Genomic DNA, 15,539 nt, shown 5'->3' with positions numbered 1-15,539 from the left:
TGCATATGCACTGGAAGAAATTCAGGGCAATGTGATCACCAGATAAGTGAATGACACGCCACGACTTCAAGCAATCATGGGTGAAATAACTGCTGGCGATGGGAAGTAGGTGGGATGAGATAAACTTTTCTCAACTTCCAGGGGAACGACTGTAGCGACCACCAATCAGAGTGAAGAACACTGTTGATTGACATATTCCGGGGCAGCAAATACATTAGAGGATCACCTTGGCAACAGAAACCTGGAACTTCTACAAGCGACTGTTTGTTAGCTTCAAAGCAATGTGTGACAAGTAAATTGCTTCAGTTATTGATGCAGCTGGAGAAGCCTCAAGACGGTGGTTGTCATAGACTATTTTATTATTTTTAGGCTCTTTCCTGTTTAATCTTGTCGACAAACAAATGCAGACCCATTATTGGTACTGTTGACTCCGCCCACTGGTGACACTACGCAGCTGCACCATGATGGTCTGTAGAGTTCTGAGTAGCTCTTAGCTTGTTTGCACCTTCATTTCAGAGAAGAGGGTGCTGCCTTTTTGTAATGAGGAACTCGTTAACACTCAAGAATCAACAATTATCTGTAACTACTGGGGTTGGGTTAGTTAGGTAATTCTAAAATTGCCCTTAGGTGTGAATGTGAGTGTGAATGGTTGTCAGTCTCTATGTCCTAGCCCCTCATCAGATTGGCAATCTGTCCAGCGTGCACCCCGCCTCTCGCCTGTTTTGAATTGGTTGTGGCCTCACGATTCTTTCTGTTCATTTAAGAAATGACTTAAGTGTCACTGCTTTAGTGACCTCTAGTGCATCTGAGTTTATTTCTACTTTCTGGCTTTGGTTATTTGTTCTGTTTATCCCACGTCTCAGAGTCACTGTGTGTGTTAGTTCCTGTTTTATTTTGATAGTCTCCTGTTTCACGTGTATTATGTTCAGTTTCGCTTCTCCTGTCTTATCAGTCAGATTAGTGTCAGCTATGTTCCCACCTGTGGCCTGTTTCCCTCGTTATCCTCTTTGTGTACGTATTGTCTGCATTGCCCTCTGTTCTCTGACGTGTTCTTCCTCATGGTTGTGAGGAAGGAGCAGGTAGTATGAACACATTTTCTGTGGAGCTCGACTGGCTGTAGGGGGTCCCCGTAGGCACCATGTTTTTCCATCTGCTGCCTTGCCTTTACTTGGTCCTCCAGCAATTAGAGTGCATGGATTCAACCTGTCACCTCAAGCCAACTTTTTCACCTCAACGACGCTCAGAATTCCCTGCCTCTCTCCCAGGGTAGAGAGTGGCCAAGCCTGAACACTAGCAGCAGTTGTCAAAGAAACAGGCTGTGTGTCCTGTGCAGCCCCAGCCTGGACCTGGGGGCAGCAGTCTGAGCCAGAGGTCTCCGTGTCGTCTGATCATGTGCCACCCAAATCAGAGGTCTGCACTATGCCATCTGATCCTGCTCTGTCTGAGCTGGAGTCAGCACTGCCCACACCACCAGTGCCCGAAACTCCGGAGCCAGAGCCGCCAGGACTAACAATTCTCCACTTTGACTCCTGGCCTCCGTTCCCATTGTCTGTGGGTATCTGCTGCCCGAGCCAGATGCTCAGGCACACACATACACATGCCTTTTGGGGGGCGTTGTTCTGTTTCTCATGTGCCCTCAGGTTTTTTGGTTCGGACTCGGTCTCAGCCTCCACGCAACCCTCATGAGGACAGGTCAAAGAGAATGGATGAATGGCAGGTTGGAGATTCATAATTATTTTATTCCTTGCATTTCTGGTACTCACTAGCAGGGACAGCACCATTTAAATATTTAGTCATACTAAATACTACATACTACTTTAGTCAAACTGCTACCCCCGTGACCCGAACCCCGATCACTGGCAGAAAATTGATGGATGGATCTTAGTGATATATCTGTACTAGCAGATTATCGTAGGCTAAACTTGAAAGCTTTGAGTTCAGTTATTAACTTTGAAGTTACACTTTGCTACATTTGGACTGGCGTCAGGGTGCGGTTTCCTACAAATGTTGAGTCTCAGGATGTGCAGAAGAGCAATTTTGACAGTTATGAGTACTTATAGAGCACTTCACATAGAGGTGAGTGTAACTCTGAAACTAAGTGTCAAGTATAGGGGGTAGCTCCTTAAAAAGGGTCATGGGATAAATGTGAGTGCCCGATAAGCATTGTGGTTTACAAATGGATAAAGAACAGTCCTTTGACATACATTTTAATTCACTGGAGTATGAATGAAACCACCTCAGGAGTTTAATTTTGCAGTTTGGAATCAGCTTTTTTGTGCTTAAAAACAGCCCCATCTAGATCGTGAGAGTGTATCTTGGGCGACACAACAGGTTCACGCTCCTCCTAAATCAAAAAGGATTTAATGAAATTACAGCAGGAGGGGCCCAACAGGACGTGACGCCCTGCAGCCTTTTGCTTCTGCACTCATTCATATTTTTTGACTCTCTGAATGGATGAATAAAGTTCAAAGAGAAACCGCAGACCGTGGCGTGATTACGATGTTATCTCACTGTTTCCGCCATCAGTACTGACCCAGTCCGTGCTGCGACCCATGCTGTACTCCCCCGGGCGTCTCCGTCCTCGTCCTCGGGTACCGGCCGATCAGCTCCACCATGCTGCGGCTGTCCGTCTGCGTGCCGGAACCTCGGCGAAGGGCCGCCTCGGTGAGCAGCAGCAGCAGCAGGAGGAGGAGGGCGGACAGGAGCGTGAGCCGCGCGAGCAGCATCACCACGGACCTGAAGGTGCAGATGAGCAAAGTTCAGATTGTTTTGTAATAATGTTCCTCCAAGGAGCCAAAGCCGTTTCCTCCCACGTGCTGGATCTTCTGACAGAATCACATGATCTTCATCAGGACTCATGTGGACCCAACTGTGAATTTGACAGTTTTTAGGTCATAAGAGAGACTTTGAGTCAAACTTTTTTGTAATGAAAAATAAAGATCATGTGATATGATCAAAAATGAACTTCTAATGAAACAAAACCTATTTTAATAAAACCAAACTTACCTGAAATAAAACAAATTTATCTAAAAATAATAATAATACTGCTGTCTATTTAAAGATACGGCGTGATTCTAACGTGAGTTTACTGCTTTTAAAAAATCCATGTAATAACGTTTTTCCAGGGTTTAGTTAAAGATTCAAGTTTTAAAAGAGGCGCGTTTTACGTTTGCTTTTGATTCATTCAATGCGGTAAACTCTTTGAATGATTCTGAAGTAAAAATGAGTTTCCAGCAGTAGTTTCGCTCCTAAACGCGCAAACAAAATATGTCCCAGTAAAAACACGTTTAATGCTCTCGCTGCACTTTAAAAGGAAGCATCACCCTCACACATCCTGCAGTTATTACAGAAAACTGTTCAACATGTCACATTTTACGCCTAGGAGAGGTTTTCTGTCTGCGAACAAATTTCTTCACCGTTCGGCTGCTCCCTCAGCTCACACACTTAAACTCACCTGTCTTCCCTGCGCAGCTCTCGGAGCGCTCTCTGATCCCGGGCTCTCCCTCCCGGGCTCCTCCCGCCGGATAATTACTAAACTTCTGCTTTCTGGTGTGTTTTCTTGTCTCTTTGTGCGTGTTTTATTATCCCGGGTTAGTTTCGAGCCGAACCGCGTGCCGAGCTCCAGAGGCCGGTGGCATCTTAGAAAAGCGCTGAACTTTGACTGAGCGCGTGGAGCTGAGGGAGCCCCTTCCTCCTCATCCTCATCTGGTCCTGTTCGCAGCAGCAGCAGCTGGCAGACAGCTGGACGGGGTCATTCCTCTGCTTTGCGGACCGAAGAGAAGAATTCTTGAGACTCGGACAGACTCTGGAAGCGTTTGGCACGAAGCACCTGCAGCCCGGGACACTTGCTGACCTCCGCTCCTCTGTCGACCAGTGGGATCGGCTCTGTGCCACGCGCTCTTTCCTCTGTGGAAATAATCCACCGTGTTTTCTACTCTCCACACGCGCAACTCCGACAGATTACGGAAATACGGCAGGAGGAGGGAGGTGCGTGCGTTTGGCAGCTAGCATGCGCACACACATACACCCGCGCACAGTCAGAAGATGACAGATGAGTTTCTGCCTGCAGACATCAGCGGTGCACCACTCCCTCTCAGTGGATGGAAAGAAAAATGCTTTGTGCGTCTCCTCCTCACCTCCTCTCCTGAGTTGATCAGTTTCTGGGCTTCCACGTTTGCTGTTTTGACGAACTGTTACAGTGGTACTGTGTGTTCATTTGTGTTACACAAATGGTTTTTAATGAGGAAAATATAAGCGATCCTGGTTTCAAGTGACCGAGTGAACCAGAACTACAGCTAACTACAGCTATTTAACCACCAGAGCAGACCCACCTTCAAAATAAGCAGAAGAGAAAATATCCCAGGGTTAGGGTTTAAGTCACTTTAAAATCTTGACCTGCAGCAAGTTTTTTTTTTTTTTTTTTTTTTTTTTTTTTTTTTTTTAGAAAAACAAACATATATTTTTATATTCCACAGTCAGCATTTTGCTAGTTTAAATTTTAATTCAAAGTACATTTCATTCAGTCTTTTGCTATTTTTGACATTCATAAGTTAAAGTATCTCAAATTTTAAACTTAATAATTCAACATTTTGAACAACTGTTATTTTAACAGCTGTGGATCTGAATCGGAGGGTGAGATCATTTATCAGACTGTGTGAAAGTCTCCAATAAAGCAAAGGTCACAGGATACATGCTAATGGATTGGTGACATCACCCAAATTGCCAGTATCATTCATGCTAAGCCCACAAAAACAGACAATATTTCAAATGTTTCAAATGTTACTGAGGCTTTTTTTTAAATTCTGTAAAACAAACAGAAATTGTGACTAGACATTGTGGCTTACCCTTTGTTTGAAGTACTCTTTTGTATGATACCATAGGTCTGATATCTGGAAGATTGTTCTTGAAATATTTTTATAGCTTGTGTTTTCACACTGTGTGTGAATCGGTCTGTCATCATGGCAAAATGTGGTCCGGCGGAGCCCTGAGGCAGTTGCGAGTACTGTGGCAGGTGTTTATATGTCTGTCTGTCAGTTGGTTTTCAGCATTATAGAATTACGTCTGTGCAAGATACAGTCACAGAATTTTAAAGGTGTGTATTTGAGATCAAAATGAAGGCCGGGTTTGATGTGAGGTGGAACTGATGGGTTGAAATATCAGCATGTTGATAGGGGGAAAAAAAGTATAGAGGACATATGAGGTTCAAAACAGATTGAAACCAGAGACCATCTTGTCAGGGGATCACACCAGCCGCTAAACCAGCAAGTTTTCTGACCACACGCGTCTTTGAGCTTTACCTTCATTTTGATCTTGGCTGCATACCGTTAATATATTGCGTAACTGTGTCTTGCACTGTTGCAATGCCAATGTGTTGAAGAAATCTGCCTGCAGATATCCAGATAGACATCACATCAAGTACTCAAAACTGCTGACAAACATGTTCACATGGTAAAAACTGTGTTTTTATGGCTTCTACTTCCACTTCTGAATTATGACTTGACAATGCTTGGGTAAAACATTTGTTAGAGTTAGGCATAAAAAGCAGTTTCCCATGTTAAAGTCATGTGTTGTCTTCACCCTGGCCTCCTCTCTGTGATGAGTTTAAAGCTGTAAAGCAACATCACCAGACCCCCCTTTTGCACCACTCATAAGTTCTTTGATTGCTAGTGGGCACTTGACATTTTATCTAACAAGGGGCTGTAAGAAGCAAATAAAGAGCACTGTTTGCATCACAGAGTACCGTGACTGGGTCCTCCTTTCCCCACATCCCCACGGTCTGCCAACACAGACTGTGACACTGTCCGTTTTTCACCTCAGACTATGCCAGCACCAATGCAAAAAAACATTTGTAAGGAGGTGTTGTTGGAATATCAAACCTTTTAAATATCAAACCGCACATAAATAGGCCAACAACATATCGTGTGTGGAGACTGGGCACACTAACAGAGGTCTTGAAGCATTTGCAAGTATTTTCTTTTTCTTTTTTTTAACACAAGAAAACTCACATGACATAAAAGTTCAAAATTGATTTGGATGTTATTGAGTGCAGTCAGTCACTGATTAGTTGTGTGCACGCATGGAACACAGATTACAATCAATCAACCAATCACTTACAGATACTCTTAATCTTAACATGTTGTGTGTATGAAGACCACCTGTCCACATATTCAGTTTCTTCTATTCCAACCTCTCCACTAACATTGGCAAGACCAAAGAGCAATCAAATGACATCAGGAACAAGACTGTAGACCTGCACAAAGCTGGAATGGTCTACAAAACCATCAACAAGATGTTTGGTGAAAAGTCAACAACTGTTGGTGCAATTAGTCTCAAATAGAAGTCACCATCAATCTGGTCTGGAGCTTCATGAAAGATCTTGCCTTACAGGGGTTAATCATGGTGGATCAGCCCAAGACTATATGAGAGGATCTAGTCAATGATGTAAAGCAGGTGGGACTACAGTCACAAGAAAAACGTTGGTAAAACTTGTCGAGTGTAAAGCGCATATATCACTTTACATTTTCCCCTGGTCAAAAGGCACATGTACCGGCCCATCTTAAGTTTGACATTGAACATCTGAATTAGTCATTGATGGTTTGGGAGAAAGTTCTGTGGTTTAGTTAAACTAAAATCAAGCTCTCTGGCACCCACAGTTTTCAGTATGACCCAAAGAACACCATCCTCACAGGGTGGTGCATTGTGCTTTAGGACAGCGGTCCCCAACCCCCCGGCCATGGACCGGTACTGGTCCATGAGTCTTTGGTACCGGGCCACAAGAGTTGAGGCTCGGGTGTGAAATTTATGGTTTTCAGGGTTTTTATTGTTTTTTATCGTTATTTTTTATCTTTTCTATTGTTAACTCAGTTTCCCTGGGTCTTTTCCCATGTGTTATGAATAAATCTTCTTTTTTTTGGGTACCCGTACGGGTTTTATTTTGTTGTATTTATCCGCGACACCTTAAAGGGTGGTCCGTGAAAATATTGTCAGACATAAACCGGTCCGTGGCGCAAAAAAGGTTGGGGACCGCTGCTTCAGGGTACAGAACAACTTCATCACATTGAGAGGCCAATGGGTCGGAACATGTACCATAAAAATTTGGACAGGCACCTCCTCCTTTCCTTCCCAGAACAGTGAAGATTTGTGGATGGGTCTGCTAGCATGACAATGACCCAAAACATACCACCATGAGAACAGAGGAGTGGCTAAAGAAAAAAGTACATTAAGGTCATTGAGTGGTCTAGCTAGTCTCCTGATCTCAGTCCTGTAAAAAGTTTGTGGAGGAAGCTGACGCTTTAAACTATCAAGCAGCAGCTGATGAACTTAAAGGATTTATCAAGTTTCTGTAAAGTGGAGTGGGCCAAATTCCTTCCTGAGCTGTGACAAAACCGGCTGACCAACTATGAGAAATGACTTCCCACTGTTCTTGCCAACAAGGTTTTCCGCACCAAGTACTAAGTCATGTTTTGCTTGGGGATACATATTTTACTCAATGACATGCAAATCAAGCCATAATTTAATGAAATGCATTTTGTCTGATTGAGTTTTGGTTGATATTTGTGTCTCTCTATTAAAATGAAACTATCATAAAAATGAGAAAAAGTTAATATCTTTATAAGTGAGCAAATGTACAAATTCAGCTGGGGAAATAATTATATCTTTACTGTATAAAGATTTTCATGAAATCACTGAGGAATTTTAGAGAACTTGAATTTGGTTTCAAGGGCTTATTTTTTATTTATTATTTTAGAGATATTTAGGATATTTAAAATATGGCACATCTTGAAAGATGTGATTTTGAAACTTTCTGGGACTTCTCAGGATGTTTTGTTGGTCTGTAAAGTCCCAAGTATGAGACCGAAAGAGTTTTTAGGCAGGAGGTTATCATGACCTGTTTTATTATTTAGTCTCCTCTAGCAGTTGTGATTAATCCATGTTCAAAACAATTTTATTTTAAAATATGTCTTTAAAACTAAAAAACTCTGAACTTTTTTCAAGTTGTTTTTATTACAAACTAACACATTAAAATGCAAGTAGTACTGTATTAGCAAATTTTTCAGAAGAAGAAGAAAACCCTGTTCACAGTCGTACAATTATATGAGGCATCACGGGTCTAAAATGTTCAGGTGAAGATGTCCAGGCTTCTGTCTTTGCCTGGCGTTCTGTCTTCATAGTATTGAGTGTCTTTCCCTTGTAGGTGATGGTCATTTTTTGACCTCTGTCCTGCTGAGCCAGATTCAGGCCCACCCAACAAACACTCCCCAGTGAGCTTCCATCCTAGGTCTGGCTACAGGATAAAGCCCTGGTTTCCCACCTCAGAAGTGATGAAGCTCCCCTGTTCTGAGTTGACTTCTATCCGTAAGTCTGGCTTTTCTCCTGAATACAGGTTATCTTGGGACCAATTTATCTTTCCTATAAACAACAAATTTCTCCCTCTAATGGCATCTAGTTCCAACAAGAAGTCTTATTGACATCCAGTTATCCTGCACATCTAAAAAGGATCCTAAGGGGTACCCAGTGCTTTGGTATCTAGATAGCATTTTCACAGCATGAAAACCAGGATGCATGGATGCATTAAATTTTACCTCAACTAGATAAGGCTGTACAGAAATAATAACTGAAATCTAATAACAATGGTTCAAATTTAAAAACACACATCTACTGGCAGCCTGTACTCAAAGTTCCACCCTTATTTGTTCATCTGCTCTATCAGATATCAAATCACTCAGCTGCTCTAAATGTGTGTGTTGGACTGTATATGTAAACACATTTCCACATTAGCTCATGCACTCTTGTTTAGGAATGGGGATTTACTAGGAATCAGGATTTATCAGGAATGTATGTGGGGGACATTGCAAGGTCATATGTATGTGTAAATGTGGCATGTGTGTGTTTGTGTATATATGAATGAGCGAGAGTAGTAATGTTTTTTTAAACCTGTATTTATACAGGGTTTAGTGGGAGGGCTGCAAAGGAATAATGTCCTGTATCTCCAAGTGAAAGCTGTTTATTCATGCAGGTCATTGCAGTACAGACAAAGTTTTCTCACGGTCATTAATTCTGCTTAGTACATATCCAGACCTGTACCACAGTACTGCAGCTTTTACTACATTCCCTGCTTTGGAACATTACCAAGAACCTCTGGAACCTCCCCAAGGAGCCCATTACATGTCTTTAAAAACACTTCAAACCTTTTAACCTCAACTGGCCCTGATATCGGAGGGACCTCTGGACTCCTGTAAGAACTTTGTTTTCAGTAAGCATGCCTCCAGAACCTCCTCAAGATACCCTCCATAATACCTTTTTAAGCTACAGAGAAACTTGAACAGACATCATAATGTCTGTTCAAGTTCGAGAGTCTGGGCGTATACTCAAAATTCATTGCATTGGGATGTTCTTTAAGAAATTTTTAGATCAAAGACGTACTTGATTTTGATACTGTCACGATTAGTGGAGCGGACTCAGGCGCAGACCACAAGTTTCTTCAAATAGAAAGTGAATTTATTTACAGTGTTCTCCACGGTGAAATATATACACACACACACACACACACACACACACACAACGGTGTCTGGGGAAAAGGGGCCGGGGTTCCAGGGTCCGGGAGTGAAAGGGGCAGGAGTCCAGGGAGAGGAGATTTCCATACAGCCCTCGCAGCCACACACAGCTCCTCTTCTTTCCTCTATCACTCTTGCTCACGCTCAGTCACCGTGCACAGGGAAAACAGGTTCAGGGGAGAGGAGAATAAACAAAACAAAGCGCCTGACTGCTGTTAGGTGGCGAGGTGTGGGGACCATGACAGTACCCCCCCCTCAACGGGAGCCTCCCGGCGACCCACCAGGCTTGTCCGGATGCAGGCGGTGAAACTCCCGGAGCATGGGCACGTCCAGAACGGCCGCTCGTGGGACCCAGGAGCGTTCCTCCACGCCATAGCCCTCCCAGTCAACCAGGTACTGACAGCCACGCCCCTGGTGCCGTGAGTCCATTATGCGAGTGATGGAGTAAGCCGGCAACCAATCCACAAGCCGGGCGGGAGGAGGGGGCCTGGAAGGAGGGCACAGAGGACTGGACCGGACAGGTTTGATTTGTGAAACATGGAAAACATCATGGATTTTCATATTGCGAGGAAGTTTTAACTTCACAGAGACGGGATTGACCAAGGCGGAGATTTCAAAAGGGCCGATGAAGGTGGGTGTAAGTTTCTTGGATTCAGTCCTGACCGGAACAAAGTGGGTAGAGAGCCATACCTTCTGGCCGACAGAGTATTCGGGTGCTGGAGTCCGGTGCCAGTCTACAATGCGTTTGTTGTTCTCCGTCGTGCGTAGTAGGGCCACTTGAGTTGCCCGCCAAACTCTGCGGCACCTGCGCAGATGAGCCTGGACGGAGGGTACAGAGTGCTCACCTTCCACAGCAGGAAAAAGAGGAGGCTGATATCCCAAGGAAACTTCAAATGGAGACCGGCCGGTAGCAGAGGCAGTCAAGCTGTTATGGGCGTACTCGATCCACGGCAACTCCTCACTCCAGATGGTTTGATTGGTGGAGGCGACGCAGTTCTTGGTTGGCCCGCTCGGACTGTCCATTGCTCTGAGGATGATAGCCCAAGGATAGACTGACCTTTGCGCCCAGGGAGTTGCAGAACTCTTTCCAGACCCGAGAAGTGAATTGAGGCCCTCTGTCAGACACTATGTCTTCCGGGATCCCATGCAGGCGGAAGACGTGAGTGTCGAGTAGGCGTGCGGTCTCTAGAGCTGTGGGAAGCTTAGGCAGAGCAATGAAATGAGCCGCTTTAGAGAAACGATCGATTATGGTGAGAATGACAGTGTTACCTGCTGATGGAGGTAGCCCGGTGATGAAGTCCAGTGCTATGCGAGACCATGGCCTGGAAGGAGTGGATAACGGATGGAGCTGACCCGCCGGGGGTTGGTTCGATGGTTTGTTTCGGGCACAGACCGTACAAGCAGTGATGTATTCCTGAGTATCTTGGGTGAGTGAGGGCCACCAGAAATACTGCTGGAGAAACTTGACGGTGCGATGTAAAGCTCGGTCCTTCCGAAACACCTCAGCAAGATCGTGGTAAACAGACGGCACATCTGCTAAGTCGGAAGACCGCGGTGGCTCTGGGCCGATGACCGATTTGTTAGGAGGTACGGCAGCCTTAAGGCAGGTCATATGACACTCCTCTCCCCAGCCCGTGATGCCTCCTTTCTGCCAATTAATCGTGGGGTTGTGTTACTGGAGCCAGGGATGACCGAGAACTTACGGCGTTTGAGTGGAGTGAAAAACAAAAAAGCTAATCTCCTCCGAATGATTGCCAGACAGTGTGAGGGTGAGCGGCTCAGTGATGTGTGTGATGTCGGGGAGGCGCTGCCCTGATAAAGCCGTGACGCGTAAGGCGTGGGGCAGTGACTCCACAGTCACACAGAGTTGTTTTGCTAGTTCAGAGTCAATGAAATTTTGTTCTGCTCCAGAATCAATAAGCACAGAAAGTGAATGACACTCGGACTGGACCAGAAGCTTAGCCGGCAGGGCTAAACGTGGAGGAGATTTATCCTGATTCAAACCGCCCACCAGTACTCCTACCATCACTGGCGGGCGCGGCCTTTTGCTCGCGATGGACAGGAGGCGATCATGTGTCCCTTGTTACCACAATACAGGCACGCACCGGCCGTGATGAGTCGCTGGCGTTCCGCAGCAGTTAGGTGGGAGCTGCCAATTTGCATGGGTTGTACCTTTCCGTCGGCACCCTCTGGTGTCCGGGAGGACCGCTAATCGGCCGAGGCCTCCGCCCCCCATGGCCCCGCGGCCTCCTGGGAACTGGAGTTCCGTGCTTGTCGACGAGCCCGTAGCCGCTCATCCACCTTAATGCATAAAGACATCAGTTCATCAAAAGCAGTGGGAAGGTCCCGCATAATCAATTCATCTTTCAGATCCTCACGGATGTTTTTTAACAGTGTGCTCCTGAGCGCATCCGGTCCCCAGCCGGTTTCTTCTGCCAAAATCCAAAAGTCGATTGAATAGTCTGCCATACTCCACTTACCTTGCTTGAAGTTAAGGAGGCGGAGCGCCGCATCCTCGGCTCCAGAGCCTCGGTTAAACACAGTCTTAAAGTTAGCCACAAACCTCTCAAAAGAAATCTCCGGGTCGGAGTTTAATACCACCTGGGCCCATTTCAAAGCACGATCTCGTAGCATCTGTACAAAGAAAGCAATCTTCACCCCGTCATTGTTATGGAAGCGCCGCTGTTCGCGGAAAATCAATGAGCACTGGGCCAGAAAACCAGAGCACTTTCCTGTCTCACCCTGTCACGGCTGTGCAGCAGTCGTGTGGTGAATTGAGAAAAGGATCCAAAATGCAGGCACAGGCTGGGGTGTGAGTGAATGCAGACTCATGAGCAGACACAATAACACCATGGACAGACAGAGGGAACACAGAGAAGTGGGAGCAGGCAGGCAAAGAACAGAAACCTAACAAATGGCAAAATCAGAACAGAATACACACTCGGAATGAACAAAAGCATAAGGAAACACAAAACACTGAGTCCTCAGACTCAGGACCATGACACACCCGTAAAAGGTTCAGGTGAAGGCAGAGGACCGTCAGAGGATGGAGTGGCTGCCGATGAGGGACCTGCCGTGGCCGCCGCGAGTGTTTCCTGCGGGGCAGGGTGAGCTGGCTGGGGATTCCCCGGCTGTACGCCCCCTGGTGTAGTCAAACGGGAAACAGCTTGGGTTAGTGTGGCAATCTCACCTCGCAGCTGGTGTAACATTTGTTCGTGGCGGGTCAGCGCCGCTTCTTGGGCAGCCAGTGCCTGTCCGACGGTATTCTGGTCTGCTGAGTCCATGTTGTGGCTGGATTGTTCTGTCACGATTAGTGGAGTGGACTCAGGCGCAGACCACAAGTTTCTTCAAATCAAAAGTGAATTTATTTACAGTGTTCTCCATAGCTGGACTGGCCATCGGGCATACCGGGCATTTGCCCGGTGGGCCGCTGGCGATTTTTTGTTTTTATGGGCCGATGGATTTTTTTTTTTTTTTTAGGAAGGGTATATATAATGAAAGGTGTTGGATTGGCCAATTGGTCATGATCGACTCTGGGCTGGACCAATTACAGCCGAGGAGGCCAAATGCACCCGCCCCCTTGTTTAGCAATCACGTGATTTTCGCGCATTGCATGCCGGGAACTCGTGGCAAAACAATCCAAGTACCGCATCAAATGCAAGCATTTGCAGCAACGCAAAACGTTCATTCTCCGGTTCCAACACCTTCTTGTTTTTTTCTTTGCCGCACAAAAAAGGAATGTACAAAACAAAAGGAGAACAATGCCGGTCCGTACAAAGACAGACTCGACGAAAAGACAAAGAAAAGATACGAGGAAAAATCAAAGGAGTGAAAGGGTCAGACCCTTACGAGCACACAGAGTGGACAAAAGACGTTAGCGTGCTGCCCAACTTTCACCACGCTCATATTTATAATTATACGGTTCTTGGAGTGAGTGCATACACTCATGAAGTTTAGTAACTTCAGGTCACTGCAACAAGCCCAGGTACAGTTTACCGACGGATGGGTACAGGACCTTGAAATGCACCGTGTAGAAAGTAAAGACCATCGTACGAACAAAGGTAAGTTTACCAGTCTCACAAATCGTCGTCATAAATACACATTCGTTAACCGTTTATTAATAGGAACTTTAAGCTCAACGGTAATTAATTAGTAGTGGAAATAATTTCTGGTAGCATTACAGAAATGTAGCAGTGACAATAATATTGTATGCTGTAATCGCACTGGACAATTAGTGATACAAAACAACTGTTTTATCCTGTGAATAAAAGTATATGTTTTTGTCAATGTACCATAATAACAGAAGCGAAACGCAATATTGTGTCAGGAAAATTCACTATTTATGCACAATAAATAAAGGAGCATAGCGCAACAATTTCTGTTCAGCGCCAGACTTGCTTGTAACCTATTTCACCAATTATGTTAAGAAAAATGACGTATTAACTACTACAAAACTCTGACCTTTGTGGGAATGCCTGGAGCAGACTAACATGTGAGCTGGAGTGTTCTGAGACGTTATATTTGGTATATTCAGACCATCCGTCGGCTCTTACTTCGGAAACATGGCTTAAAAATTTCTCTTCAAAGACGTAATCCAATAAAAAAAAAAAACGATCTCTTTACCCTTCGGCTTCCCGTGGCTGTCATACGACCGGCTATTGCAGTTAATAATACAACAGCTTCTTGCCATTTTCTGTGTTTCTTTTTATCGCTGTGTAACCGAGTTCAATTGAAAGCCTGCGTGCGCTAGTACCTCTTGCCACAAGTTCCCAGAATCCTTTGCGGTTTTACCCCTGAATGACGTCACATTTTCAATCTTTATCCTGGTGGGCCGGTCTCTAGTCAAAATGCCCGGGCCGATTTTTTGTCCCAGTCCAGCCTTGGTGTTCTCCACGATGAAATATATATATACACACACACAGCGGTGTCTGGGGAAAAGGGGCTGGGGTTCCAGGGTCCGGGAGTGAAAGGGGCAGGAGTCCAGGGAGGGGAGATTTCCATACAGCCCTCGCAACCACACACAGCTCCTCTTCTTTCCTCTATCACTCTTGCTCACGCTCAGTCACCGTGCACAGGGAAAACAGGTCCAGGGGAAATCTATACACAGACAGAGAAACAGTTAGTCTCCTGGTTCAGACGTACTCACGAACAAACTTTGCAGAGTGCAGGACGACTGATGCTGATGGCTTAACAATCCAGCGACGAGTAGAGCAGACTTGCCATCTTAAGTAGGACTCCAATTCTCATAATCAGCGGCAGGTGTGCTGATCATCTCCAGGTGCGTGGGCCAGGAGCAGGAGCCCATACTGAGCTCTGCCCCGGCAGGAGAAAGAGAGAGTGGGAAAGGACGAGAGAGAAAGGGAGAGCAGAGGCGAGAGAGGAGAATAAACAAAACAAAGCGCCTGACTGCTGTCAGCTGGCGAGGTGCGGGGACCATGACAGATACACAAGGTTGCCTTGAGACTTCCTGAACCCCAATAAAAGACTGGATGAACATAAAACTTGAATAACACTTCAAATGTCTTAAATACCATGTTAGCCTCATAATTCAGAGATAAATTAGAACATTTAAACCTTGAATAACCACTGGGCCTGGAGCTCTAAATGTATCGTGTATTTATCAAGGCATGAAAGTAAAAAATAAAATTTGCTCTTTGATGTAACAAAGACGATTTTATGTGTTACTGAAGTATGTTTATTTAGAAATATACACTTTAATTTTCATTGTCAAAAAAAGTCTAATTCTAAATCTAAATACTGGAAGGTAGACTTAAACGAATATATCCAGTCAAGTTCATCAAAGGTTAATAAGAATGAAGAATATCATTTCCCAGGTTTATTGGACCAGTTCAGCTTTAAGTAGAGAGATGTGATGGCTTCATCGTGCAGTTTCAGGCTTGTTTGAAAGACTAGAAAACTAACATTTTAAAAAATGTCTAAAAGTTTTGCAGCCAACTTCCAAAAAATTATTTTTAGTGACATAAA

General features: G+C 45.0%; 1 protein-coding gene across 4 annotated transcripts in view; it reads right to left on the bottom strand.

Annotated features, from left to right (window-relative positions):
- Nucleotides 1-12,643, bottom strand: part of LOC146547145 (ALK and LTK ligand 2-like) — a 28,478-nt gene extending 15,835 nt beyond the window's left edge. The window contains exons 1-2 of one of the 4 annotated variants that reach the window (XM_085265920.1): nt 12,562-12,643; nt 2,534-2,736 (exon numbers count right to left, since the gene is read on the bottom strand). In XM_085265920.1, coding sequence (XP_085122046.1) covers nt 2,534-2,726 — 193 coding nt within the window. In that variant the 5' untranslated portion in view covers nt 2,727-2,736; nt 12,562-12,643. Of the gene's footprint in view, nt 1-2,533; nt 2,870-3,454; nt 4,639-12,561 lie in introns of those variants that run through there. The other 3 variants (XM_085265921.1, XM_085265919.1, XM_085265918.1) reach the window with 3 other exon arrangements.
- Nucleotides 12,644-15,539: the final 2,896 nt, after the last annotated feature.

This window comes from Mchenga conophoros, linkage group LG23, assembly GCF_057382185.1.
Source record: "Mchenga conophoros isolate Kocher_MC1m ecotype Shallow Benthic linkage group LG23, M_conophoros_male_GT1.1, whole genome shotgun sequence".
In the NCBI taxonomy this organism is placed as follows: domain Eukaryota; kingdom Metazoa; phylum Chordata; class Actinopteri; order Cichliformes; family Cichlidae; genus Mchenga; species Mchenga conophoros.
This window is presented reverse-complemented; position numbering and strand designations above follow the sequence as displayed.